We start from the raw sequence: 27,909 nt of genomic DNA on the forward strand, positions 1-27,909 counted from the left end.
GTCCATGAGGAGGAGATGCACTGCAGTACTTAATGCAGCTGGTGGCCACACCAAATACTGACTGTTACTTTTGATTTTGACCCCCCCCCCCCTTTGTTCAGGGACACATTATTCCATTTCTGTTAGTGACATGTCTGTGGAACTTGTTCAGTTTATGTCTCAGTTGTTGAATCTTGTTATGTTCATACAAATATTTACACGTGTTAAGTTTGCTGTATATTAACACAGTTTATTCCATGTACCGTAGGCTTCCTATGCGTTGACATATTCTGCCAAAGAATCAATGAATAATGGAAATACAGTAAAAACCAGTGCAACTGTAGTACCCCTGATGACACTTCCTCTCTTTCTCTTCCTGTTCCTTCCTGTTTGATTGACAGAATGAAGAACAAGTTGTGGTACTTTGAGTTTGGCACCACAGAGACCATCTCCGCCACTTGCAAGAAACTCAACGAGTGTATCGAAGTGGAGGTGAGTCACCAGTATTTTTGACAGCACCAAAATGTTATTTTCTCTCTCTCTCTCTCTCTCTCTCTCTCTCTCTCTCTCTCTCTCTCTCTCTCTCTCTCTCTCGCTCTCTGTCTCTCTCTCTCTCTATCTCTATCTCTCTATCTCTCTCTCTCTCTCTCTCTCTCTCTCTCTCTCTCGCTCTCTCTCTGTCTCTCTCTCTCTCTGTCTCTCTCTCTCTCTCTCTCTCTCGCTCTCTCTCTGTCTCTCTCTCTCGCTCTCTCTCTCTCTCGCTCGCTCTCTCTCTCTCTCTCTCTCTCTCGCTCGGTCTCTCTCTCTCGCTCGGTCTCTCTCTGTGTGTCTTTGTCTCATTCTCTGTCTCTGTCTCTCTCTCTCTCCCTCTCTCTGTCTCTCTCTCTCTCTCTCTCTCTCTCAAGAGTTTCACTTTGGCTGGAGATCAGTTGGTGATTTAAATTGTTTATCAACACATCTTATGGACATCTTGGGATGACAAAGTTTAAACAGTTCACTGCTGTTGTTTTAATTTTCTTTTAAATGACAGACTTTAACCTGCACATCTTAAAAGACATCAAAGTGAAATTAAAACAAATTATTTTAATCCCATGGGGAAGGTAGCTAGCTATTCTTATCTCTCAGCGAAGGCTTCATTATGCCAGTCTGTCAGGTAACTGACTCTGTACTGCATGAGACACTCACACACAACAGTAAGATTAGGGAGGATGATCCTGTTTTTGTGAGCATGGCCTTATTTCTATTGCAGCAAATTGGATGACTGTCATTCATATTTCATTCACCCAGCTTAATGTAACATCTATAGGTTTAGGCTACTACATTATACTCAAATTTTCCCTGTACCCATCATGAGGTTGCTACAAAGTAGGTGCACAGATCGATATAATGTTTTGTAATCAAGGTGACAGACAGTGACACATTCAATACCGCCTTGCACACTGCATCTATACACACCTGATCACACGCAAACACAGTTTGCATGATCCTTCTCGCAACTATCTACACGCTCTCCTCCTCTCACTTTTTTCCTTCGCTTGTGGACTTCAGTGCACAACACATTGGCTGTCTGTGACCACATGAAAAAACGTTCATATAATGACCGCTAACCACTACACACAGCCTACATTGTTGTCACATCATAGTCAACATACTGTATCTACTAGAACTAACACAAGTACCGTGTACAGTCAGAAAGTAGTTAGCAATTACACCGGCGGGCCCCAGTGGCAATAAATTAATAATAATCAAAAGATTACCTTGAATTGGAAGAGTTCTGGTGTTGGATAGCCTGCTAGCTAACATAGCATCCCTCTCTGTTTGAGCCAGGTGTTTGAGTAGGCAAAAACAATACAACCAAATATAGCTAGCTCTCTCTCTCTCTCTCTCTCTCTCTCTCTCGCTTCTCCTTAATTTTGGAATAAATTAATTTGTTCAAAACTGTTTAACTATTGTCTTTCTCTCTCTTTGAGTCAACTACTCACCACATTTTATGCACTGCAGTGCTAACTAGCTGTAGCTTCCACTTTTAGTATTAGATTAATTCTCTGATCTTTTAATTGGGTAGGCAACATGTCAGTTCATGCTGCAAGAGCTCTGATAGGTTGGAGGACATCCTCTGGAAGTTGTCAAAATTACTATATAAGTCTATGGAAGGGGGTGAGAACTATGAGCCTCCTAGGTTTTGCATTGAAGTTAATGTACCCAGAGGAGGATGGAAGCTAGCTGTCCTCTGGCTACACCATGGTGCTACCCTACAGAGTGCTGTGAGGCTACTGTAGACCTTCATTCCAAAACAGTGTGTTATAATCAATTATTTGGTGACGTGAATATATTTAGTATAGTTGCATTCAAAAAGGATACCTTTAATGTTTCACTTTTATTTTTATGAAATTCACTGAGGAGCCTCCACTATTTTCAGTGTGTAACAGACACACACACACACAGACAGACAGACAGACAGTCTGCCAAGCAGTCAAATCCCCGGTTTAATGCCTTGAAGCAGAGAACAGAGTGATGGGTGGTGAAATGTGGTGTAGCAGGATTCACCACTGAAGTTATATCGCCCTGCAAGATGTAATTAAACTGGGCTATTAAAAGCTTCACAGAGTAGACTGACAATGAAAGCACTTTCTAGTGTGTGTGTGTGTGTGTGTGTGTGTGTGTGTGTGTGTGTGTGTGTGTGTGTGTGTGTGTGTGTGTGTGTGTGTGTGTGTGTGTGTGTGTGTGAGTCATATTCTGTGTGTGTTCCTGAAACTGTTTTTCATGGGCACTCAAACCTAAATATTTCTTTGCTCTGACAGCACTTGTGGGTTGAGGTACATTCAAACATCATTTGCTTTCACCGAGGGTGGTCGCTGAAAATTGTGAATGTGTTTTCTTTTTCTGTTTCTACATTAGCTTATTTGAACACATTTGTTGATAGGGACTTTATGGAAAAGTGCACACTTGGACCGACAATGTCGAAGTGTACACAAAGAATGTGTACATTTTCTAGTTAATCACTAGCTGGGACATCAGAGGTTGTTTTCTTCTAGAATTTCGACACACAGTCTGGTAGAACGCTCAAAGGCAACATTATGTAATGTATTGATATAAACATGCACTGTGATGCTACTGTAAAAATGATTCATTGTATACCATTGCTCCTCCCAATATCCACACATGGATACTGTTATAAACAATATTATTTTATTCTCCATCACAGTGGAAGTCCCCTTTGGTTTTCAATCTTTATCAGATAGCCTTATACTGTCTGTGGTTCACATGAAACATACTGTCAGGTGACACCATTCATTAGCATAGCTTCAATGAAAACACAAGGATGTAATCTCTATAGTTCTTGCCTCGAATGGATGTGCAGAAAAGACAATTATCTCTAAGTACCTTTTGAAGAGGAGCCCTTTTTGACACAGTTTTTTAAATTTCACTAGGCAGAGTCAATTAATCTTATTACAATGACGGCCTAAACCGGCCAAACCCGGACGACGCTGGGCAATTGTGCGCCGCCTTATGGGACTCCCAATCACGGCCCGGTTGGGATACAGCCTGGATTCGAACCAGGTTGTCTGTAGTGACGCCTCTAGCACTGAGATGCAGTGCCTTAGACCGCTGCGCCCTGTAATTAGCAAGTAGCAGCGCTGCGAAGCCTCCTTGAAGATACTCTAGGCTATCTATTAGGGTCCACAGTTCTGTCTCAGCCATTTGTTCAAGTATTTTGTTCATGATCTCTCTCTCTCATCTCCCCTCTCCTCTGTCTCTTTCAATCTTTCTACTCTCTCTTTATCTCCCCCTCTCTTTTTTCTCTCGTTCTCCCCTCTCTCTCTCTTTATCTCTCCCCCTCTCTTTTCTCTCGTTCTCCCTCTCTCTCTCTTTATCTCTCCCCCTCTCTTTCTCTCGTTCTCCCTGCTCTCTCTTTATCTCTCCCCCTCTCTTTCTCTCGTTCTCCCTCCCTCTCTCTTTATCTCTCCCCTCTCTTTCTCTCGTTCTCCCTCTCTCTCTCTTTATCTCTCCCCTCTCTTCTCTCGTTCTCCCTCTCTCTCTCTTTCTCTCCCCCCTCTCTTTCTCTCGTTCTCCCTCCCTCTCTCTTTATCTCTCCCCTCTCTTTCTCTCGTTCTCCCTCTCTCTCTCTTTATCTCTCCCCCTCTCTTTCTCTCGTTCTCCCTCTCTCTCTCTCTTTATCTCTCCCCTCTCTTTCTCTCGTTCTCCCTCTCTCTCTCTTTATCTCTCCCCTCTCTTTCTCTCGTTCTCCCTCCCTCTCTCTTTATCTCTCCCCTCTCTTTCTCTCGTTCTCCCTCTCTCTCTCTTTATCTCTCCCCCTCTCTTTCTCTGGTTCTCCCTCTCTCTCTCTTTATCTCTCCCCCCCTCTTTCTCTCATTCTCCCTCTCTCTCTCTTTCTCTCTCCCTCTCTTTCTCTCGTTCTCCCTCTCTCTCTCTTTATCTCTCCCCCTCTCTTTCTCTCGTTCTCCCTCTCTCTCTTTATCTCTCCCCCTCTCTTTCACTCGTTCTCCCTCTCTCTCTCTTTATCTCTCCCCCTCTCTTTCTCTCGTTCTCCCTCTCCTCCTCTATTTATTTATTTCTCTCTTTCTCTCCCTCACTCTACCATCCTCCTTCCCTCCCCCTCTCTCCCTCACTCTACCCTCCTCCTTCCCTCCCCCTCTCTCCCTCACTCTACCCTCCTCCTTCCCTCCCCCTCTCTCCCTCACTCTACCCTCCTCCTTCCCTCCCCCTCTCTCCCTCACTCTACCCTCCTCCTTCCCTCCCCCTCTCTCCCTCACTCTACCCTCCTCCATCACTTCCCCTCTCTCTTTCTCCCTCAGTGTGATGGTATCATCCTGGACCTCAGCAGCACGTCGTTGGAAGGCATCGCCGTCCTCAACATACCCAGCATGCATGGCGGCTCCAACCTGTGGGGCGAGACCAAGAAGAGGAGGAACTACAGCCGCATGAGCAAGAAGGTTCCAGACAGGATGCCCACCAGTACCGTCACCGATATAAAGGAAGCTCAAATTCTGTGTTCAGGGTGAGTCAACTAAACTCGCCCTCAGCAACACCAGTGTGATGTACCCTTTTCACACTATCCTGATCTTTTCCGTGTCCTTTTCAGAGCAGTTCCACTAACTAATGTGGATGCATAACCAGGCCAGCTCACTATAGTTTGGTTCAGCTTGGCTTGCCTCGGCTCAGTAGTGGGAAAAGGCCTAAGTTGGGAAGTGGGACCAGTTCTGGCCTCTTCAATATACCACTATATAATGTTCTTGATTTCAGCCATTAGGATTTAGTGTAATGTGGTTCAATGGGTGTCAAAGGATCCATTGTGTCTGATTGGTCTGCCATTTCTTGACCACATAAGCCTCGTAGTTGTATGCCAAACACAATGTCATTTCCACACTTCGGGAAGTGTTGTATTCCCTTCCCTCTGCTCCGTAGCCCAGGCTTGCCATATGGAACGAGTTAGCCTGCACTTTCTGTTGAAGCTTGTCTGTGAGAGACTAGGAGGGATCACTAAACAGTTCTAGTGTCATTTTGGAAGTGTTCATACTTTCACCCACCAGCCAGCGACCACTAGAATGTCAGCTCTTTTTTAATTTACTTTTTAATTTGACCTTTATTTAACTAGGCAAGTCAGTTAAGAACAAATTACTATTTACAATGACGGCATACCCCGGTCAAACCTGGATAACACTGGGCCAATTGTGTGCCGCCCTATGGTACTCCCAATCACGTCCGGATGTGATACAGCCTGGATTTGAACCAGGGACTGTAGTGACGCCTCTTGCACTGAGATGCAGTGCCTTAGACCGCTGCGCCACCCGGGTGATGCTGTGGCCCCCATGAACATCTGTCCCAGAGGACATTGGGTACGAGCTGCGCCGAGCCGCTGACACACACACACACACATTGGGGACGAGCTGTGCTTGCAGGACCTGGCGCACACTGGCCAAGGTCGATGACAAGCAGCTGTTTTCGGATGCCATGAATTAACCTAGAACACTGAACACTTCCTCAGAGGCTGGGCTGCTGGATGCTGGGCTAGCGGGTCTGTTTCACTCTGCTGAGAGGAGGAGAGGAGAGGATAAGAGGGGAAAGGAGGGAAGGGGAGAGGAGAGGAAGGGAGGGAAAGATAGAGGAGGGGGGGAAGAGGAGAGAAGGGGAGAGGAGGAAAGAGGAGAGGAGCGGAGAAGAGGAAAGGAAAGAGGGGAGGAGAGGAGGGAAGGAGAGAGGGAAACAGAAGCTCCCTCTCCCCTTATTTAACTGCCCCGCACCCCCTCTATCTGTCCATCTCTCTTTCTCTTGTGCCTACAGTCTTCTCTGGCCTCATTATTACTGTCCCAAAACATGCCCTGTGTGTAAGCAGACAGACATATGGTAGTGAGGATGATGGTAGTGAGGATGATGATGGTAGTGATTATGATGATGATGACGATGACAGAGAGGATGATGATGATGATGGTTGTATTAAGGATGATGATAATGGCAGTGATGATGATGACGACGATGGCAGTGAGGATGATGATGATGGTAGTGGTTATGATGATGATTACGATGGCAGTGAGGAGGATGATGATGGTATTAAGGATGATGATGATGATGATGACGATGGCAGTGAGGATGATGATGATGATGGCAGATTCCTTGCAGTGAAAAGGCAGATTCTTTGTCCTCTATTTGTTACATCACTTCCTGTCTATGACACTCTCACTCTTCCTCCTCGCTCTTCCTCTTTCATTCATCCTCTTTCTCTCTCTTCCTTAACCACCCCGCATCTGTGCTTCTCGTTCCTGACTGAACTAGTTTGAATCCTGTTTCCATGGAGACCCTCGGCTCCACTGAACCAGAGAGAGAGGCAGAAAGAGACAGAGAGAAATGAGAGAGGGGTGGAGAGAGGGAAAGACAGAAAGCTAGAGAGAGAGGGGAAGCCAGAGACTGAGAGAGAAATGAGAGAGGGGTGGAGAGAGGGAAAGACAGAAAGCTAGAGAGAGAGGGGAAGCCAGAGACTGAGAGAGAAATGAGAGAGGGGTGGAGAGAGGGAAAGACAGAAAGCTAGAGAGAGAGGGGAAGCCAGAGACTGAGAAAGAAATGAGAGAGGGGTGGAGAGAGGGAAAGACAGAAAGCTAGAGAGATAGGGGAAGCCAGAGACTGAGAGAGAAAGGAGAGAGGGGTGGAGAGAGGGAAAGACAGAAAGCTAGAGAGAGAGGAGAAGCCAGAGACTGAGAGAGAAATGAGAGAGGGGTGGAGAGAGGGAAAGAGAGAAAGCTGGAGAGAGAGGGGAAGCCAGAGACTGAGAGAGAAATGAGAGAGGGGTGGAGAGGAGGGAAAGACAGAAAGCTAGAGAGAGAGGAAGAGAGAGTAAGCTAGAGAGAAGGGAGAAAGAGTAAGTGAATAGGAGAGAGAGAGAGAGAGAGAGAGAGAGAGAGAGAGAGAGAGAGAGAGAGAGAGCGAGCGAGCAAACAAGGAGGCTGCTGCCAGCTGTGTGACTCATATCATTAATCTTTAACTGCCCTCCAGGCAGCCTTCACCGGGCTCAACTGCTTGCTGCCTTAGCAACAGTTGAGCCTCTATGACCTGCCCTTCAGCACTACCGTACTGTAACATACTGTACAGTACGCTCTCACGTTGTCACCCTCCCCCCCGGCCTCTCACCTGACCACCTAAACACGCTCCCTCCGAGGCCAACGCCCCAGCCTCTCTCTCTCTCTCTCAAGAGATTACTAAGTGACAACCCTGTCCCCTCCTGTCCCCTCTCAGATGCATACACACAAACAGAGTGTATATGAATGCATCTCACGCAATGTCATATTGGCTGTGAGCACAGTAGCTTTTGTTGTTGTTTTGTGGACTATGGTGTGAACGTGTTTTGGCAATAATTTTGGTAATTAACCAGTTAACTGAGACATGAAGACATTTCATTCTTTCATTCCATTCTCAAATAGTCTGTTTTGTGACTTGTGAAGTTCCATAACATCATTGTCTCATGTCAGATAGCCGTCTACACTGATCTGCCTGATAACTCGCAAACACTCATACACTATCCTGTCCTAACATAAAAAAATGTCACAAAGGTGCCATCGTCCACTGAACCCTCTTTCATCCTCAGTCAAAAAAGTGTCAGAGTTAATCTCACCAAAAAAACTATAAACCTGTAGCTAATATTAACGGTTTTTAATGAGAATGTATTCATTACCTAATTCTACATTTAGCTAAGGTGTTTTGTGATGGTAGAATCAGTATTTATGAAATTTGAAATGAAAATGAAAATGATCTAACTTAGTCTCTGAACCAGTCTCAAATGAATCCATATGAAACGAAAGGCGGGGATGCTAACAACTCCTGTTCACACACTCAATGTGACGTCATCTGACATGAGACTATGTCCATTGTATCTTATCATTGGTGTTGCCCCCTCTGCATTTCTGACTCCTGAACACCGTAACAGTGAACTGTCATGGCTCCTACTACTGGCCTAATTACAGTCTGGCATTCCTGGCCCTTTTCAGGTCAATGAAAAATCGATATCATCAAATGTCAAGCAATGTTTGTTTGCCTCAGGCACACTGATTAACAGTGCTTTTAAGCTGTCAGGTCATGACTTACCTTTAAACGATCTGCCTTGCTTGCTATTTGCACTACGCTCACAGCACTGTGTTTTACGACTTTTTGTTTTGTCTGTGTGTCAGTATGTGTATGAGTGTTCTGTGTGTCAGTATGTGTATGGGTGTCTGTGTGTCAGTATGTGTGTCAGTATGTGTGTGAGTGTCTGTGTGTCAGTATGTGTATGAGTGTCTGTGTGTCAGTATGTGTGTCAGTATGTGTGTGAGTGTCTGTGTGTCAGTATGTGTATGGGTGTCTGTGTGTCAGTATGTGTATGGGTGTCTGTGTGTCAGTATGTGTGTCAGTATGTGTGTGAGTGTCTGTGTGTCAGTATGTGTATGAGTGTCTGTGTGTCAGTATGTGTATGAGTGTCTGTGTGCCAGTATGTGTATGAGTGTCTGTGTGTCAGTATGTGTATGAGTGTCTGTGTGTCAGTATGTGTATGAGTGTCTGTGTGTCAGTATGTGTATGGGTTGTCTGTGTGTCAGTATGTGTATGGGTGTCTTGTGTGTCAGTATGTGTGTCAGTATGTGTGTGAGTGTCTGTGTGTCAGTATGTGTATGGGTGTCTGTGTGTCAGTATGTGTGTCAGTATGTGTGTCAGTATGTGTATGAGTGTCTGTGTGTCAATATGTGTGTCAGTATGTATATGAGTGTCTGTGTGTCAGTATGTGTATGAGTGTGTGTGTCAGTATGTGTGTCAGTATGTGTGCCAGTATGTGTGTCAGTATGTGTGTGAGTGTCTGTGTCAGTATGTGTGTCAGTATGTGTATGAGTGTCTGTGTGTCAGTATGTGTGTCAGTATGTGTCAGTATGTGTGTCAGTATGTGTCAGTATGTGTATGAGTGTCTGTGTGTCAGTATGTGTATGAGTGTCGGTGTGTCGGTATGTGTGTCAGTATGTGTATGAGTGTCTGTGGGTCAGTATGTGTATGAGTGTCTGTGGGTCAGTATGTGTGTCAGTATGTGTATGAGTGTCTGTGTGTCAGTATGTGTGTCAGTATGTATATGAGTGTCTGTGTGTCAGTATGTGTATGAGTGTGTGTGTCAGTATGTGTGTCAGTATGTGTGCCAGTATGTGTGTCAGTATGTATGTGAGTGTCTGTGTCAGTATGTGTGTCAGTATGTGTATGAGTGTCTGTGTGTCAGTATGTGTGTCAGTATGTGTCAGTATGTGTATGAGTGTCTGTGTGTCAGTATGTGTATGAGTGTCGGTGGTGTCGGTAGGTGTGTGTCAGTATGTGTATGAGTGTCTGTGGGGTCAGTATGTGTATGAGTGTCTGTGGGTCAGTATGGTGTCAGTATGTGTATGAGTGTCTGTGTGTCAGTATGTGTGTCAGTATGTGTATGAGTGTCTGTGTGTCAGTATGTGTATGAGTGTCTGTGGGTCAGTATGTGTATGAGTGTGTGTCAGTATGTGTGTCAGTATGTGTATGAGTGTTTGTGTGTCAGTATGTGTGTCAGTATGTGTATGAGTGTATGTGTGTCAGTATGTGTATGAGTGTCTGTGGTGTCAGCATGTGTATGAGTGTCTGTGTCAGTATGTGTGTGAGTGTCTGTGTGTCAGTATGTGTGTCAGTATGTGTATGAGTGTATGTGTGTCAGTATGTGTATGAGTGTGTGTGTCAGTATGTGTGTCAGTATGTGTACCAGTATGTGTGTCAGTATGTGTGTGAGTGTCTGTGTCAAGTATGTGTGTCAGTATGTGTATGAGTGTCTGTGTGTCAGTATGTGTGTCAGTGTGTGTCAGTATGTGTCAGTATGTGTATGAGTGTCTGTGTGTCAGTATGTGTATGAGTGTCGGTGTGGTCGGTATGTGTGTCAGTATGTGTATGAGTGTCTGTGGGTCAGTATGTGTATGAGTGTCTGTGGGTCAGTATGTGTGTCAGTATGTGTATGAGTGTCTGTGTGTCAGTATGTGTGTCAGTATGAGTGTCTGTGTGTCAGTATGTGTGTGAGTGTCTGTGTGTCAGTATGTGTGTCAGTATGTGTATGAGTGTCTGTGTGTCAGTATGTGTGTCAGTATGTGTATGAGTGTCTGTTGTGTCAGTATGTGTATGAGTGTCTGTGGGTCAGTATGTGTGTCAGTATGTGTATTGAGTGTCTGTGGGTCAGTATGTGTGTCAGTATGTGTATGAGTGTCTGTGGGGTCAGTATGTGTGTCAGTATGTGTGTCAGTATGTGTATGAGTGTCTGTGTGTCAGTATGTGTGTGAGTGTCTGTGTCAGTATGTGTGTCAGTATGTGTATGAGTGTCTGTGTGTCAGTATGTGTGTCCAGTGTGTGTCAGTATGTGTCAGTATGTGTATGAGTGTCTGTGTGTTCAGTATGTGTATGAGTGTCGGTGTGTCGGTATGTGTGTCAGTATGTGTATGAGTGTCTGTGGGTCAGTATGTGTATGAGTTCTGTGGGTCAGTATGTGTGTCAGTATGTGTATGAGTGTCTGTGTGTCAGTATGTGTGTCAGTATGTGTGTCAGTATGTGTGTGAGTGTCTGTGTGTCAGTATGTGTGTCAGTATGTGTGTCAGTATGTGTATGAGTGTCTGTGTGTCAGTATGTGTGTCAGTATGTGTATGAGTGTCTGTGTGTCAGTGTGTATGTGTATGAGTGTCGTGTGTGTCTGTATGTGTGTCAGTATGTGTATGAGTGTCTGTGGGTCAGTATGTGTATGAGTGTCTGTGGGTCAGTATGTGTGTCAGTATGTGTATGAGTGTCTGTGTGTCAGTATGTGTCAGTATGTGTATGAGTGTCTGTGTGTCAGTATGTGTATGAGTGTGTGTGTCAGTATGTGTGTCAGTATGTGTATGAGTGTCTGTGGGTCAGTATGTGTGTGAGTGTCTGTGTCAGTATGTGTGTCAGTATGTGTATGAGTGTCTGTGTGTCAGTATGTGTGTCAGTATGTGTGTCAGTATGTGTGTGAGTGTCTGTGTGTCAGTATGTGTGTCAGTATGTGTGTCAGTATGTGTATGAGTCGTGTGTGTCAGTATGTGTGTCAGTATGTGTATGAGTGTCTGTGTGTCAGTATGTGTATGAGTGTCTGTGGGTCAGTATGTGTGTCAGTATGTGTATGAGTGTCTGTGTGTCAGTATGTGTGTCAGTATGTGTATGAGTGTCTGTGTGTCAGTATGTGTGTCAGTATGTGTCAGTATGTGTATGAGTGTCTGTGTGTCAGTATGTGTATGGGTGTCTGTGTGTCAGTATGTGTGTCAGTATGTGTATGAGTGTCTGTGTGTCAGTATGTGTATGAGTGTCTGTGTGTCAGTATGTGTGTCAGTATGTGTATGAGTGTCTGTGTGTCAGTATGTGTGTCAGTATGTGTATGAGTGTCTGTGTGTCAGTATGTGTATGAGTGTCTGTGGGTCAGTATGTGTGTCAGTATGTGTATGAGTGTCTGTGGGTCAGTATGTGTGTCAGTATGTGTATGAGTGTCTGTGGGTCAGTATGTGTGTCAGTATGTGTGTCAGTATGTGTATGAGTGTCTGTGTGTCAGTATGTGTGTGAGTGTCTGTGTCAGTATGTGTGTCAGTATGTGTATGAGTGTCTGTGTGTCAGTATGTGTGTCAGTGTGTGTCAGTATGTGTCAGTATGTGTATGAGTGTCTGTGTGTCAGTATGTGTATGAGTGTCGGTGTGTCGGTATGTGTGTCAGTATGTGTATGAGTGTCTGTGGGTCAGTATGTGTATGAGTGTCTGTGGGTCAGTATGTGTGTCAGTATGTGTATGAGTGTCTGTGTGTCAGTATGTGTGTCAGTATGTGTGTCAGTATGTGTGTGTGAGTGTCTGTGTGTCAGTATGTGTGTCAGTATGTGTGTCAGTATGTGTATGAGTGTCTGTGTGTCTGTATGTGTGTCAGTATGTGTATGAGTGTCTGTGTGTCAGTATGTGTATGAGTGTCGGTGTGTCTGTATGTGTGTCAGTATGTGTATGAGTGTCTGTGGGTCAGTATGTGTATGAGTGTCTGTGGGTCAGTATGTGTGTCAGTATGTGTATGAGTGTCTGTGTGTCAGTAGTGTGTCAGTATGTATATGAGTGTCTGTGTGTCAGTATGTGTATGAGTGTGTGTGTCAGTATGTGTGTCAGTATGTGTGCCAGTATGTGTGTCAGTATGTATGTGAGTGTCTGTGTCAGTATGTGTGTCAGTATGTGTATGAGTGTCTGTGTGTCAGTATGTGTGTCAGTATGTGTCAGTATGTGTATGAGTGTCTGTGTGTCAGTATGTGTATGAGTGTCGGTGTGTCGGTATGTGTGTCAGTATGTGTATGAGTGTCTGTGGGTCAGTATGTGTATGAGTGTCCTGTGGGTCAGTATGTGTGTCAGTATGTGTATGAGTGTCTGTGTGTCAGTATGTGTGTCAGTATGAGGTGTCTGTGTGTCAGTATGTGTGTGAGTGTCTGTGTGTCAGTAGTGTGTTCAGTATGTGTATGAGTGTCTGTGTGTCAGTATGTGTGTCAGTATGTGTATGAGGTGTCTGTGTGTCAGGTATGTGTATGAGTGTCTGTGGGTCAGTATGTGTATGAGTGTGTGTACCAGTATGTGTGTCAGTATGTGTTTGTATGAGTGTTTGTGTGTCAGTATGTGTGTCAGTATGTGTATGAGTGTATGTGTGTCAGTATGTGTATGAGTGTCTGTGTGTCAGCAGGTGTATGAGTGTCTGTGTCAGTATGTGTGTGAGTGTCTGTGGTGTCAGTATGTGTGTCAGTATGTGTATGAGTGTATGTGTGTCAGTATGTGTATGAGTGTGTGTGTCAGTATGTGTGTCAGTATGTGTACCAGTATGTGGGTCAGATGTGTGTGAGTGTCTGTGCCAGTATGTGTGTCAGTATGTGTATGAGTGTCTGTGTGTCAGTATGTGTGTCAGTGTGTGTCAGTATGTGTCAGTATGTGTATGAGTGTCTGTGTGTCAGTATGGTGTATGAGTGTCGGTGTGTCGGTATGTGTGTCAGTATGTGTATGAGTGTCTGTGGGTCAGTATGTGTATGAGTGTCTGTGGGTCAGTATGTGTGTCAGTATGTGTATGAGTGTCTGTGTGTCAGTATGTGTGTCAGTATGAGTGTCTTCGTGTGTCAGTATGTGTGTGAGTGTCTGTGTGTCAGTATGTGTGTCAGTATGTGTATGAGTGTCTGTGTGTCAGTATGTGTGTCAGTATGTGTATGAGTGTCTGTGTGTCAGTATGTGTATGAGTGTCTGTGGGTCAGTATGTGTGTCAGTATGTGTATGAGTGTCTGTGGGTCAGTATGTGTGTCAGTATGTGTATGAGTGTCTGTGGGTCAGTATGTGTGTCAGTATGTGTGTCAGTATGTGTATGAGTGTCTGTGTGTCAGTATGTGTGTGAGTGTATGTGTCAGTATGTGTGTCAGTATGTGTATGAGTGGGCTGTGTGTCCAGTATGTGTGTCAGTGTGTGTCAGTATGTGTCAGTATGTGTATGAGTGTCTGTGTGTCAGTATGTGTATGAGTGTCGGTGTGTCGGTATGTGTGTCAGTATGTGTATGAGTGTCTGTGGGTCAGTATGTGTATGAGTGTCTGTGGGTCAGTATGTGTGTCAGTATGTGTATGAGTGTCTGTGTGTCAGTATGTGTGTCAGTATGTGTGTCAGTATGTGTGTGAGTGTCTGTGTGTCAGTATGTGTGTCAGTATGTGTGTCAGGTATGTGTATGAGTGTCTGTGTGTCAGTATGTGTGTCAGTATGTGTATGAGTGTCTGTGTGTCAGTATGTGTATGAGTGTCTGTGGGTCAGTATGTGTGTCAGTATGTGTATGAGTGTCTGTGGGGTCAGTATGTGTGTCAGTATGTGTATGAGTGTCTGTGGGTCAGTATGTGTGTCAGTATGTGTGTCAGTATGTGTATGAGTGTCTGTGTGTCAGTATGTGATGAGTGTCTGTGTGTCAGTATGTGTATGAGTGTCGGTGTGTCGGTATGTGTGTCAGTATGTGTATGAGTGTCCTGTGGGTCAGTATGTGTATGAGTGTCTGTGGGTTCAGTATGTGTGTCAGTATGGGTATGAGTGTCTGTGTGTCAGTATGTGTGTCAGTATGTATATGAGTGGTCTGTGTGTCAGTATGTGTATGAGTGTGTGTGTCAGTATGTGTGTCAGTATGTGTGCCAGTATGTGTGTCAGTATGTGTGTGAGTGTCTGTGTCAGTATGTGTGTCAGTATGTGTATGAGTGTCTGTGTGTCAGTATGTGTGTCCAGTATGTGTCAGTATGTGTATGAGTGTCTGTGTGTCAGTATGTGTATGAGTGTCTGTGGGTCAGTATGTGTGTCAGTATGTGTATGAGTGTCTGTGTGTCAGTATGTGTGTCAGTATGTGTATGAGTGTCTGTGTGTCAGTATGTGTGTCAGTATGTGTCAGTATGTGTATGAGTGTCTGTGTGTCAGTATGTGTATGGGGTGTCTGTGTGTCAGTATGTGTGTCAGTATGTGTGTGCAGTGTCTGTGTGTCAGTATGTGTATGAGTGTCTGTGTGTCAGTATGTGTGTCAGTATGTGTATGAGTGTCTGTGTGTCAGTATGTGTGTCAGTATGTGTATGAGTGTCTGTGTGTCAGTATGTGTATGAGTGTCTGTGGGTCAGTATGTGTGTCAGTATGTGTATGAGTGTCTGTGGGTCAGTATGTGTGTCAGTATGTGTATGAGTGTCTGTGGGTCAGTATGTGTGTCAGTATGTGTGTCAGTATGTGTATGAGTGTCTGTGTGTCAGTATGTGTGTGAGTGTCTGTGTCAGTATGTGTGTCAGTATGTGTATGAGTGTCTGTGTGTCAGTATGTGTGTCAGTGTGTGTCAGTATGTGTCAGTATGTGTATGAGTGTCTGTGTGTCAGTATGTGTATGAGTGTCGGTGTGTCGGTATGTGTGTCAGTATGTGTATGAGTGTCTGTGGGTCAGTATGTGTATGAGTGTCTGTGGGTCAGTATGTGTGTCAGTATGTGTATGAGTGTCTGTGTGTCAGTATGTGTGTCAGTATGTGTGTCAGTATGTGTGTGAGTGTCTGTGTGTCAGTATGTGTGTCAGTATGTGTGTCAGTATGTGTATGAGTGTCTGTGTGTCTGTATGTGTGTCAGTATGTGTATGAGTGTCTGTGTGTCAGTATGTGTATGAGTGTCGGTGTGTCTGTATGTGTGTCAGTATGTGTATGAGTGTCTGTGGGTCAGTATGTGTATGAGTGTCTGTGGGTCAGTATGTGTGTCAGTATGTGTATGAGTGTCTGTGTGTCAGTATGTGTGTCAGTATGTATATGAGTGTCTGTGTGTCAGTATGTGTATGAGTGTGTGTGTCAGTATGTGTGTCAGTATGTGTGCCAGTATGTGTGTCAGTATGTATGTGAGTGTCTGTGTCAGTATGTGTGTCAGTATGTGTATGAGTGTCTGTGTGTCAGTATGTGTGTCAGTATGTGTCAGTATGTGTATGAGTGTCTGTGTGTCAGTATGTGTATGAGTGTCGGTGTGTCGGTATGTGTGTCAGTATGTGTATGAGTGTCTGTGGGTCAGTATGTGTATGAGTGTCTGTGGGTCAGTATGTGTGTCAGTATGTGTATGAGTGTCTGTGTGTCAGTATGTGTGTCAGTATGAGTGTCTGTGTGTCAGTATGTGTGTGAGTGTCTGTGTGTCAGTATGTGTGTCAGTATGTGTATGAGTGTCTGTGTGTCAGTATGTGTGTCAGTATGTGTATGAGTGTCTGTGTGTCAGTATGTGTATGAGTGTCTGTGGGTCAGTATGTGTATGAGTGTGTGTCAGTATGTGTGTCAGTATGTGTATGAGTGTTTGTGTGTCAGTATGTGTGTCAGTATGTGTATGAGTGTATGTGTGTCAGTATGTGTATGAGTGTCTGTGTGTCAGCATGTGTATGAGTGTCTGTGTCAGTATGTGTGTGAGTGTCTGTGTGTCAGTATGTGTGTCAGTATGTGTATGAGTGTATTGTGTGTCAGTATGTGTATGAGTGTGTGTGTCAGTATGTGTGTCAGTATGTGTACCAGTATGTGTGTCAGTATGTGTGTGAGTGTCTGTGCCAGTATGTGTGTCAGTATGTGTATGAGTGTCTGTGTGTCAGTATGTGTGTCAGTGTGTGTCAGTATGTGTCAGTATGTGTATGAGTGTCTGTGTGTCAGTATGTGTATGAGTGTCGGTGTGTCGGTATGTGTGTCAGTATGTGTATGAGTGTCTGTGGGTCAGTATGTGTATGAGTGTCTGTGGGTCAGTATGTGTGTCAGTATGTGTATGAGTGTCTGTGTGTCAGTATGTGTGTCAGTATGAGTGTCTGTGTGTCAGTATGTGTGTGAGTGTCTGTGTGTCAGTATGTGTGTCAGTATGTGTATGAGTGTCTGTGTGTCAGTATGTGTGTCAGTATGTGTATGAGTGTCTGTGTGTCAGTATGTGTATGAGTGTCTGTGGGTCAGTATGTGTGTCAGTATGTGTATGAGTGTCTGTGGGTCAGTATGTGTGTCAGTATGTGTATGAGTGTCTGTGGGTCAGTATGTGTGTCAGTATGTGTGTCAGTATGTGTATGAGTGTCTGTGTGTCAGTATGTGTGTGAGTGTCTGTGTCAGTATGTGTGTCAGTATGTGTATGAGTGTCTGTGTGTCAGTATGTGTGTCAGTGTGTGTCAGTATGTGTCAGTATGTGTATGAGTGTCTGTGTGTCAGTATGTGTATGAGTGTCGGTGTGTCGGTATGTGTGTCAGTATGTGTATGAGTGTCTGTGGGTCAGTATGTGTATGAGTGTCTGTGGGTCAGTATGTGTGTCAGTATGTGTATGAGTGTCTGTGTGTCAGTATGTGTGTCAGTATGTGTGTCAGTATGTGTGTGAGTGTCTGTGTGTCAGTATGTGTGTCAGTATGTGTGTCAGTATGTGTATGAGTGTCTGTGTGTCAGTATGTGTGTCAGTATGTGTATGAGTGTCTGTGTGTCAGTATGTGTATGAGTGTCTGTGGGTCAGTATGTGTGTCAGTATGTGTATGAGTGTCTGTGGGTCAGTATGTGTGTCAGTATGTGTATGAGTGTCTGTGGGTCAGTATGTGTGTCAGTATGTGTGTCAGTATGTGTATGAGTGTCTGTGTGTCAGTATGTGTATGAGTGTCTGTGTGTCAGTATGTGTATGAGTGTCGGTGTGTCGGTATGTGTGTCAGTATGTGTATGAGTGTCTGTGGGTCAGTATGTGTATGAGTGTCTGTGGGTCAGTATGTGTGTCAGTATGTGTATGAGTGTCTGTGTGTCAGTATGTGTGTCAGTATGTATATGAGTGTCTGTGTGTCAGTATGTGTATGAGTGTGTGTGTCAGTATGTGTGTCAGTATGTGTGCCAGTATGTGTGTCAGTATGTGTGTGAGTGTCTGTGTCAGTATGTGTGTCAGTATGTGTATGAGTGTCTGTGTGTCAGTATGTGTGTCAGTATGTGTCAGTATGTGTATGAGTGTCTGTGTGTCAGTATGTGTATGAGTGTCGGTGTGTCGGTATGTGTGTCAGTATGTGTATGAGTGTCTGTGGGTCAGTATGTGTATGAGTGTCTGTGGGTCAGTATGTGTGTCAGTATGTGTATGAGTGTCTGTGTGTCAGTATGTGTGTCAGTATGAGTGTCTGTGTGTCAGTATGTGTGTGAGTGTCTGTGTGTCAGTATGTGTGTCAGTATGTGTGTCAGTATGTGTATGAGTGTCTGTGTGTCAGTATGTGTGTCAGTATGTGTATGAGTGTCTGTGTGTCAGTATGTGTATGAGTGTCTGTGGGTCAGTATGTGTGTCAGTATGTGTATGAGTGTCTGTGGGTCAGTATGTGTGTCAGTATGTGTATGAGTGTCTGTGGGTCAGTATGTGTGTCAGTATGTGTGTCAGTATGTGTATGAGTGTCTGTGTGTCAGTATGTGTGTGAGTGTCTGTGTCAGTATGTGTGTCAGTATGTGTATGAGTGTCTGTGTGTCAGTATGTGTGTCAGTGTGTGTCAGTATGTGTCAGTATGTGTATGAGTGTCTGTGTGTCAGTATGTGTATGAGTGTCGGTGTGTCGGTATGTGTGTCAGTATGTGTATGAGTGTCTGTGGGTCAGTATGTGTATGAGTGTCTGTGGGTCAGTATGTGTGTCAGTATGTGTATGAGTGTCTGTGTGTCAGTATGTGTGTCAGTATGTGTGTCAGTATGTGTGTGAGTGTCTGTGTGTCAGTATGTGTGTCAGTATGTGTGTCAGTATGTGTATGAGTGTCTGTGTGTCAGTATGTGTGTCAGTATGTGTATGAGTGTCTGTGTGTCAGTATGTGTATGAGTGTCGGTGTGTCTGTATGTGTGTCAGTATGTGTATGAGTGTCTGTGGGTCAGTATGTGTATGAGTGTCTGTGGGTCAGTATGTGTGTCAGTATGTGTATGAGTGTCTGTGTGTCAGTATGTGTGTCAGTATGTATATGAGTGTCTGTGTGTCAGTATGTGTATGAGTGTGTGTGTCAGTATGTGTGTCAGTATGTGTGCCAGTATGTGTGTCAGTATGTATGTGAGTGTCTGTGTCAGTATGTGTGTCAGTATGTGTATGAGTGTCTGTGTGTCAGTATGTGTGTCAGTATGTGTCAGTATGTGTATGAGTGTCTGTGTGTCAGTATGTGTATGAGTGTCGGTGTGTCGGTATGTGTGTCAGTATGTGTATGAGTGTCTGTGGGTCAGTATGTGTATGAGTGTCTGTGGGTCAGTATGTGTGTCAGTATGTGTATGAGTGTCTGTGTGTCAGTATGTGTGTCAGTATGAGTGTCTGTGTGTCAGTATGTGTGTGAGTGTCTGTGTGTCAGTATGTGTGTCAGTATGTGTATGAGTGTCTGTGTGTCAGTATGTGTGTCAGTATGTGTATGAGTGTCTGTGTGTCAGTATGTGTATGAGTGTCTGTGGGTCAGTATGTGTATGAGTGTGTGTCAGTATGTGTGTCAGTATGTGTATGAGTGTTTGTGTGTCAGTATGTGTGTCAGTATGTGTATGAGTGTATGTGTGTCAGTATGTGTATGAGTGTCTGTGTGTCAGCATGTGTATGAGTGTCTGTGTCAGTATGTGTGTGAGTGTCTGTGTGTCAGTATGTGTGTCAGTATGTGTATGAGTGTATGTGTGTCAGTATGTGTATGAGTGTGTGTGTCAGTATGTGTGTCAGTATGTGTACCAGTATGTGTGTCAGTATGTGTGTGAGTGTCTGTGTCAGTATGTGTGTCAGTATGTGTATGAGTGTCTGTGTGTCAGTATGTGTGTCAGTGTGTGTCAGTATGTGTCAGTATGTGTATGAGTGTCTGTGTGTCAGTATGTGTATGAGTGTCGGTGTGTCGGTATGTGTGTCAGTATGTGTATGAGTGTCTGTGGGTCAGTATGTGTATGAGTGTCTGTGGGTCAGTATGTGTGTCAGTATGTGTATGAGTGTCTGTGTGTCAGTATGTGTGTCAGTATGAGTGTCTGTGTGTCAGTATGTGTGTGAGTGTCTGTGTGTCAGTATGTGTGTCAGTATGTGTATGAGTGTCTGTGTGTCAGTATGTGTGTCAGTATGTGTATGAGTGTCTGTGTGTCAGTATGTGTATGAGTGTCTGTGGGTCAGTATGTGTGTCAGTATGTGTATGAGTGTCTGTGGGTCAGTATGTGTGTCAGTATGTGTATGAGTGTCTGTGGGTCAGTATGTGTGTCAGTATGTGTGTCAGTATGTGTATGAGTGTCTGTGTGTCAGTATGTGTGTGAGTGTCTGTGTCAGTATGTGTGTCAGTATGTGTATGAGTGTCTGTGTGTCAGTATGTGTGTCAGTGTGTGTCAGTATGTGTCAGTATGTGTATGAGTGTCTGTGTGTCAGTATGTGTATGAGTGTCGGTGTGTCGGTATGTGTGTCAGTATGTGTATGAGTGTCTGTGGGTCAGTATGTGTATGAGTGTCTGTGGGTCAGTATGTGTGTCAGTATGTGTATGAGTGTCTGTGTGTCAGTATGTGTGTCAGTATGTGTGTCAGTATGTGTGTGAGTGTCTGTGTGTCAGTATGTGTGTCAGTATGTGTGTCAGTATGTGTATGAGTGTCTGTGTGTCAGTATGTGTGTCAGTATGTGTATGAGTGTCTGTGTGTCAGTATGTGTATGAGTGTCTGTGGGTCAGTATGTGTGTCAGTATGTGTATGAGGTGTCTGTGTGTCAGTATGTGTGTCAGTATGTGTATGAGTGTCTGTGTGTCAGTATGTGTGTCAGTATGTGTCAGTATGTGTATGAGTGTCTGTGTGTCAGTATGTGTATGGGTGTCTGTGTGTCAGTATGTGTGTCAGTATGTGTGTGAGTGTCTGTGTGTCAGTATGTGTATGAGTGTCTGTGTGTCAGTATGTGTGTCAGTATGTGTATGAGTGTCTGTGTGTCAGTATGTGTGTCAGTATGTGTATGAGTGTCTGTGTGTCAGTATGTGTATGAGTGTCTGTGGGTCAGTATGTGTGTCAGTATGTGTATGAGTGTCTGTGGGTCAGTATGTGTGTCAGTATGTGTATGAGTGTCTGTGGGTCAGTATGTGTGTCAGTATGTGTGTCAGTATGTGTATGAGTGTCTGTGTGTCAGTATGTGTGTGAGTGTCTGTGTCAGTATGTGTGTCAGTATGTGTATGAGTGTCTGTGTGTCAGTATGTGTGTCAGTGTGTGTCAGTATGTGTCAGTATGTGTATGAGTGTCTGTGTGTCAGTATGTGTATGAGTGTCGGTGTGTCGGTATGTGTGTCAGTATGTGTATGAGTGTCTGTGGGTCAGTATGTGTATGAGTGTCTGTGGGTCAGTATGTGTGTCAGTATGTGTATGAGTGTCTGTGTGTCAGTATGTGTGTCAGTATGTGTGTCAGTATGTGTGTGAGTGTCTGTGTGTCAGTATGTGTGTCAGTATGTGTGTCAGTATGTGTATGAGTGTCTGTGTGTCTGTATGTGTGTCAGTATGTGTATGAGTGTCTGTGTGTCAGTATGTGTATGAGTGTCGGTGTGTCTGTATGTGTGTCAGTATGTGTATGAGTGTCTGTGGGTCAGTATGTGTATGAGTGTCTGTGGGTCAGTATGTGTGTCAGTATGTGTATGAGTGTCTGTGTGTCAGTATGTGTGTCAGTATGTGTGTCAGTATGTGTATGAGTGTCTGTGGGTCAGTATGTGTGTCAGTATGTGTATGAGTGTCTGTGGTCAGTATGTGTGTCAGTATGTGTATGAGTGTCTGTGGGTCAGTATGTGTGTCAGTATGTGTGTCAGTATGTGTATGAGTGTCTGTGTGTCAGTATGTGTGTGAGTGTCTGTGTCAGTATGTGTGTCAGTATGTGTATGAGTGTCTGTGTGTCAGTATGTGTGTCAGTGTGTGTCAGTATGTGTCAGTATGTGTATGAGTGTCTGTGTGTCAGTATGTGTATGAGTGTCGGTGTGTCGGTATGTGTGTCAGTATGTGTATGAGTGTCTGTGGGTCAGTATGTGTATGAGTGTCTGTGGGTCAGTATGTGTGTCAGTATGTGTATGAGTGTCTGTGTGTCAGTATGTGTGTCAGTATGTGTGTCAGTATGTGTGTGAGTGTCTGTGTGTCAGTATGTGTGTCAGTATGTGTGTCAGTATGTGTATGAGTGTCTGTGTGTCAGTATGTGTGTCAGTATGTGTATGAGTGTCTGTGTGTCAGTATGTGTATGAGTGTCTGTGGGTCAGTATGTGTGTCAGTATGTGTATGAGTGTCTGTGTGTCAGTATGTGTGTCAGTATGTGTATGAGTGTCTGTGTGTCAGTATGTGTGTCAGTATGTGTCAGTATGTGTATGAGTGTCTGTGTGTCAGTATGTGTATGGGTGTCTGTGTGTCAGTATGTGTGTCAGTATGTGTGTGAGTGTCTGTGTGTCAGTATGTGTATGAGTGTCTGTGTGTCAGTATGTGTGTCAGTATGTGTATGAGTGTCTGTGTGTCAGTATGTGTGTCAGTATGTGTATGAGTGTCTGTGTGTCAGTATGTGTATGAGTGTCTGTGGGTCAGTATGTGTGTCAGTATGTGTATGAGTGTCTGTGGGTCAGTATGTGTGTCAGTATGTGTATGAGTGTCTGTGGGTCAGTATGTGTGTCAGTATGTGTGTCAGTATGTGTATGAGTGTCTGTGTGTCAGTATGTGTGTGAGTGTCTGTGTCAGTATGTGTGTCAGTATGTGTATGAGTGTCTGTGTGTCAGTATGTGTGTCAGTGTGTGTCAGTATGTGTCAGTATGTGTATGAGTGTCTGTGTGTCAGTATGTGTATGAGTGTCGGTGTGTCGGTATGTGTGTCAGTATGTGTATGAGTGTCTGTGGGTCAGTATGTGTATGAGTGTCTGTGGGTCAGTATGTGTGTCAGTATGTGTATGAGTGTCTGTGTGTCAGTATGTGTGTCAGTATGTGTGTCAGTATGTGTGTGAGTGTCTGTGGTCAGTATGTGTGTCAGTATGTGTGTCAGTATGTGTATGAGTGTCTGTGTGTCTGTATGTGTGTCAGTATGTGTATGAGTGTCTGTGTGTCAGTATGTGTATGAGTGTCGGTGTGTCTGTATGTGTGTCAGTATGTGTATGAGTGTCTGTGGGTCAGTATGTGTATGAGTGTCTGTGGGTCAGTATGTGTGTCAGTATGTGTATGAGTGTCTGTGTGTCAGTATGTGTGTCAGTATGTATATGAGTGTCTGTGTGTCAGTATGTGTATGAGTGTGTGTGTCAGTATGTGTGTCAGTATGTGTGCCAGTATGTGTGTCAGTATGTATGTGAGTGTCTGTGTCAGTATGTGTGTCAGTATGTGTATGAGTGTCTGTGTGTCAGTATGTGTGTCAGTATGTGTCAGTATGTGTATGAGTGTCTGTGTGTCAGTATGTGTATGAGTGTCGGTGTGTCGGTATGTGTGTCAGTATGTGTATGAGTGTCTGTGGGTCAGTATGTGTATGAGTGTCTGTGGGTCAGTATGTGTGTCAGTATGTGTATGAGTGTCTGTGTGTCAGTATGTGTGTCAGTATGAGTGTCTGTGTGTCAGTATGTGTGTGAGTGTCTGTGTGTCAGTATGTGTGTCAGTATGTGTATGAGTGTCTGTGTGTCAGTATGTGTGTCAGTATGTGTATGAGTGTCTGTGTGTCAGTATGTGTATGAGTGTCTGTGGGTCAGTATGTGTATGAGTGTGTGTCAGTATGTGTGTCAGTATGTGTATGAGTGTTTGTGTGTCAGTATGTGTGTCAGTATGTGTATGAGTGTATGTGTGTCAGTATGTGTATGAGTGTCTGTGTGTCAGCATGTGTATGAGTGTCTGTGTCAGTATGTGTGTGAGTGTCTGTGTGTCAGTATGTGTGTCAGTATGTGTATGAGTGTATGTGTGTCAGTATGTGTATGAGTGTGTGTGTCAGTATGTGTGTCAGTATGTGTACCAGTATGTGTGTCAGTATGTGTGTGAGTGTCTGTGCCAGTATGTGTGTCAGTATGTGTATGAGTGTCTGTGTGTCAGTATGTGTGTCAGTGTGTGTCAGTATGTGTCAGTATGTGTATGAGTGTCTGTGTGTCAGTATGTGTATGAGTGTCGGTGTGTCGGTATGTGTGTCAGTATGTGTATGAGTGTCTGTGGGTCAGTATGTGTATGAGTGTCTGTGGGTCAGTATGTGTGTCAGTATGTGTATGAGTGTCTGTGTGTCAGTATGTGTGTCAGTATGAGTGTCTGTGTGTCAGTATGTGTGTGAGTGTCTGTGTGTCAGTATGTGTGTCAGTATGTGTATGAGTGTCTGTGTGTCAGTATGTGTGTCAGTATGTGTATGAGTGTCTGTGTGTCAGTATGTGTATGAGTGTCTGTGGGTCAGTATGTGTGTCAGTATGTGTATGAGTGTCTGTGGGTCAGTATGTGTGTCAGTATGTGTATGAGTGTCTGTGGGTCAGTATGTGTGTCAGTATGTGTGTCAGTATGTGTATGAGTGTCTGTGTGTCAGTATGTGTGTGAGTGTCTGTGTCAGTATGTGTGTCAGTATGTGTATGAGTGTCTGTGTGTCAGTATGTGTGTCAGTGTGTGTCAGTATGTGTCAGTATGTGTATGAGTGTCTGTGTGTCAGTATGTGTATGAGTGTCGGTGTGTCGGTATGTGTGTCAGTATGTGTATGAGTGTCTGTGGGTCAGTATGTGTATGAGTGTCTGTGGGTCAGTATGTGTGTCAGTATGTGTATGAGTGTCTGTGTGTCAGTATGTGTGTCAGTATGTGTGTCAGTATGTGTGTGAGTGTCTGTGTGTCAGTATGTGTGTCAGTATGTGTGTCAGTATGTGTATGAGTGTCTGTGTGTCAGTATGTGTGTCAGTATGTGTATGAGTGTCTGTGTGTCAGTATGTGTATGAGTGTCTGTGGGTCAGTATGTGTGTCAGTATGTGTATGAGTGTCTGTGGGTCAGTATGTGTGTCAGTATGTGTATGAGTGTCTGTGGGTCAGTATGTGTGTCAGTATGTGTGTCAGTATGTGTATGAGTGTCTGTGTGTCAGTATGTGTATGAGTGTCTGTGTGTCAGTATGTGTATTGAGTGTCGGTGTGTCGGTATGTGTGTCAGTATGTGTATGAGTGTCTGTGGGTCAGTATGTGTATGAGTGTCTGTGGGTCAGTATGTGTGTCAGTATGTGTATGAGTGTCTGTGTGTCAGTATGTGTGTCAGTATGTATATGAGTGTCTGTGTGTCAGTATGTGTATGAGTGTGTGTGTCAGTAATGTGTGTCAGTATGTGTGCCAGTATGTGTGTCAGTATGTGTGTGAGTGTCTGTGTCAGTATGTGTGTCAGTATGTGTATGAGTGTCTGTGTGTCAGTATGTGTGTCAGTATGTGTCAGTATGTGTATGAGTGTCTGTGTGTCAGTATGTGTATGAGTGTCTGTGGGTCAGTATGTGTGTCAGTATGTGTATGAGTGTCTGTGTGTCAGTATGTGTGTCAGTATGTGTATGAGTGTCTGTGTGTCAGTATGTGTGTCAGTATGTGTCAGTATGTGTATGAGTGTCTGTGTGTCAGTATGTGTATGGGTGTCTGTGTGTCAGTATGTGTGTCAGTATGTGTGTGAGTGTCTGTGTGTCAGTATGTGTATGAGTGTCTGTGTGTCAGTATGTGTGTCAGTATGTGTATGAGTGTCTGTGTGTCAGTATGTGTGTCAGTATGTGTATGAGTGTCTGTGTGTCAGTATGTGTATGAGTGTCTGTGGGTCAGTATGTGTGTCAGTATGTGTATGAGTGTCTGTGGGTCAGTATGTGTGTCAGTATGTGTATGAGTGTCTGTGGGTCAGTATGTGTGTCAGTATGTGTGTCAGTATGTGTATGAGTGTCTGTGTGTCAGTATGTGTGTGAGTGTCTGTGTCAGTATGTGTGTCAGTATGTGTATGAGTGTCTGTGTGTCAGTATGTGTGTCAGTGTGTGTCAGTATGTGTCAGTATGTGTATGAGTGTCTGTGTGTCAGTATGTGTATGAGTGTCGGTGTGTCGGTATGTGTGTCAGTATGTGTATGAGTGTCTGTGGGTCAGTATGTGTTATGAGTGTCTGTGGGTCAGTATGTGTGTCAGTATGTGTATGAGTGTCTGTGTGTCAGTATGTGTGTTCAGTATGTGGTGTCAGTATGTGTGTGAGTGTCTGTGTGTCAGTATGTGTGTCAGTATGTGTGTCAGTATGTGTATGAGTGTCTGTGTGTCAGTATGTGTGTCAGTATGTGTATGAGTGTCTGTGTGTCAGTATGTGTATGAGTGTCTGTGGGTCAGTATGTGTGTCAGTATGTGTATGAGTGTCTGTGTGTCAGTATGTGTGTCAGTATGTGTATGAGTGTCTGTGTGTCAGTATGTGTGTCAGTATGTGTCAGTATGTGTATGAGTGTCTGTGTGTCAGTATGTGTATGGGTGTCTGTGTGTCAGTATGGGTCAGTATGTGTGTGAGTGTCTGTGTGTCAGTATGTGTATGAGTGTCTGTGTGTCAGTATGTGTGTCAGTATGTGTATGAGTGTCTGTGTGTCAGTATGTTGTCAGTATGTGTATGAGTGTCGTGTGTCAGTATGTGTATGAGTGCTGTGGGTCAGTAGTGTGTCAGTATGTGTATGAGTGTCTGTGGGTCAGTATGTGTGTCAGTATGTGTATGAGTTTCTGTGGGTCAGTATGTGTGTCAGTATGTGTGTCAGTATGTGTATGAGTGTCTGTGTGTCAGTATGTGTGTGAGTTTCTGTGTCAGTATGTGTGTCAGTATGTGTATGAGTGTCTGTGTGTCAGTATGTGTGTCAGTGTGTGTCAGTATGTGTCAGTATGTGTATGAGTGTCTGTGTGTCAGTATGTGTATGAGTGTCGGTGTTGTCGGTATGTGTGTCAGTATGTGTATGAGTGTCTGTGGGTCAAGTAGTGTATGAGTGTCCTGTGGGTCAGTATGTGTGTCGTATGTGTATGAGTGTCTGTGTGTCAGTATGTGTGTCAGTATGTGTGTCAGTATGTGTGTGAGTGTCTGTGTGTCAGTATGTTGTGTCGTATGTGTGTCAGTATGTGTATGAGTGTCTGTGTGTCTGTATGTGTGTCAGTATGTGTATGAGTGTCTGTGTGTCAGTATGTGTATGAGTGTCGGTGTGTCTGTATGTGTGTCAGTATGTGTATGAGTGTCTGTGGGTCAGTATGTGTATGAGTGTCTGTGGGTCAGTATGTGTGTCAGTATGTGTATGAGTGTCTGTGTGTCAGTATGTGTGTCAGTATGTGTGTCAGTATGTGTATGAGTGTCTGTGGGTCAGTATGTGTGTCAGTATGTGTATGAGTGTCTGTGGGGTCAGTATGTGTGTCAGTATGTGTATGAGTGTCTGTGGGTCAGTATGTGTGTCAGTATGTGTGTCAGTATGTGTATGAGTGTCTGTGTGTCAGTATGTGTGTGAGTGTCTGTGTCAGTATGTTGTGTCAGTATGTGTATGAGTGTCTGTGTGTCAGTATGTGTGTTCAGTGTGTGTCAGTATGTGTCAGTATGTGTATGAGTGTCTGTGTGTCAGTATGTGTATGAGTGTCGGTGTGTCGGTATGTGTGTCAGTATGTGTATGAGTGTCTGTGGGTCAGTATGTGTATGAGTGTCTGTGGGTCAGTATGTGTGTCAGTATGTGTATGAGTGTCTGTGTGTCAGTATGTGTGTCAGTATGTGTGTCAGTATGTGTGTGAGTGTCTGTGTGTCAGTATGTGTGTCAGTATGTGTGTCAGTATGTGTATGAGTGTCTGTGTGTCAGTATGTGTGTCAGTATGTGTATGAGTGTCTGTGTGTCAGTATGTGTATGAGTGTCTGTGGGTCAGTATGTGTGTCAGTATGTGTATGAGTGTCTGTGTGTCAGTATGTGTTGTCAGTATGTGTATGAGTGTCTGTGTGTCAGTATGTGTGTCAGTATGTTGTCAGTATGTGTATGAGTGTCTGTGTGTCAGTATGTGTATGGGTGCTGTGTGT

At 44.2% G+C, this 27,909-nt stretch overlaps 1 protein-coding gene across 1 annotated transcript in view; it reads left to right on the forward strand.

The window, feature by feature from the left end:
- The window catches only part of dgkg (diacylglycerol kinase, gamma), a 195,083-nt gene that overhangs the window by 121,620 nt on the left and 45,554 nt on the right, over window positions 1-27,909 (forward strand). Inside the window, 3 exon segments of the mRNA XM_031796900.1 lie at window positions 381-471; window positions 4,797-4,979; window positions 4,981-4,999. Coding sequence (XP_031652760.1) covers window positions 381-471; window positions 4,797-4,979; window positions 4,981-4,999 — 293 coding nt within the window.

The sequence above is a fragment of the Oncorhynchus kisutch genome, linkage group LG2 (assembly GCF_002021735.2).
Source record: "Oncorhynchus kisutch isolate 150728-3 linkage group LG2, Okis_V2, whole genome shotgun sequence".
Lineage (NCBI taxonomy): Eukaryota > Metazoa > Chordata > Actinopteri > Salmoniformes > Salmonidae > Oncorhynchus > Oncorhynchus kisutch.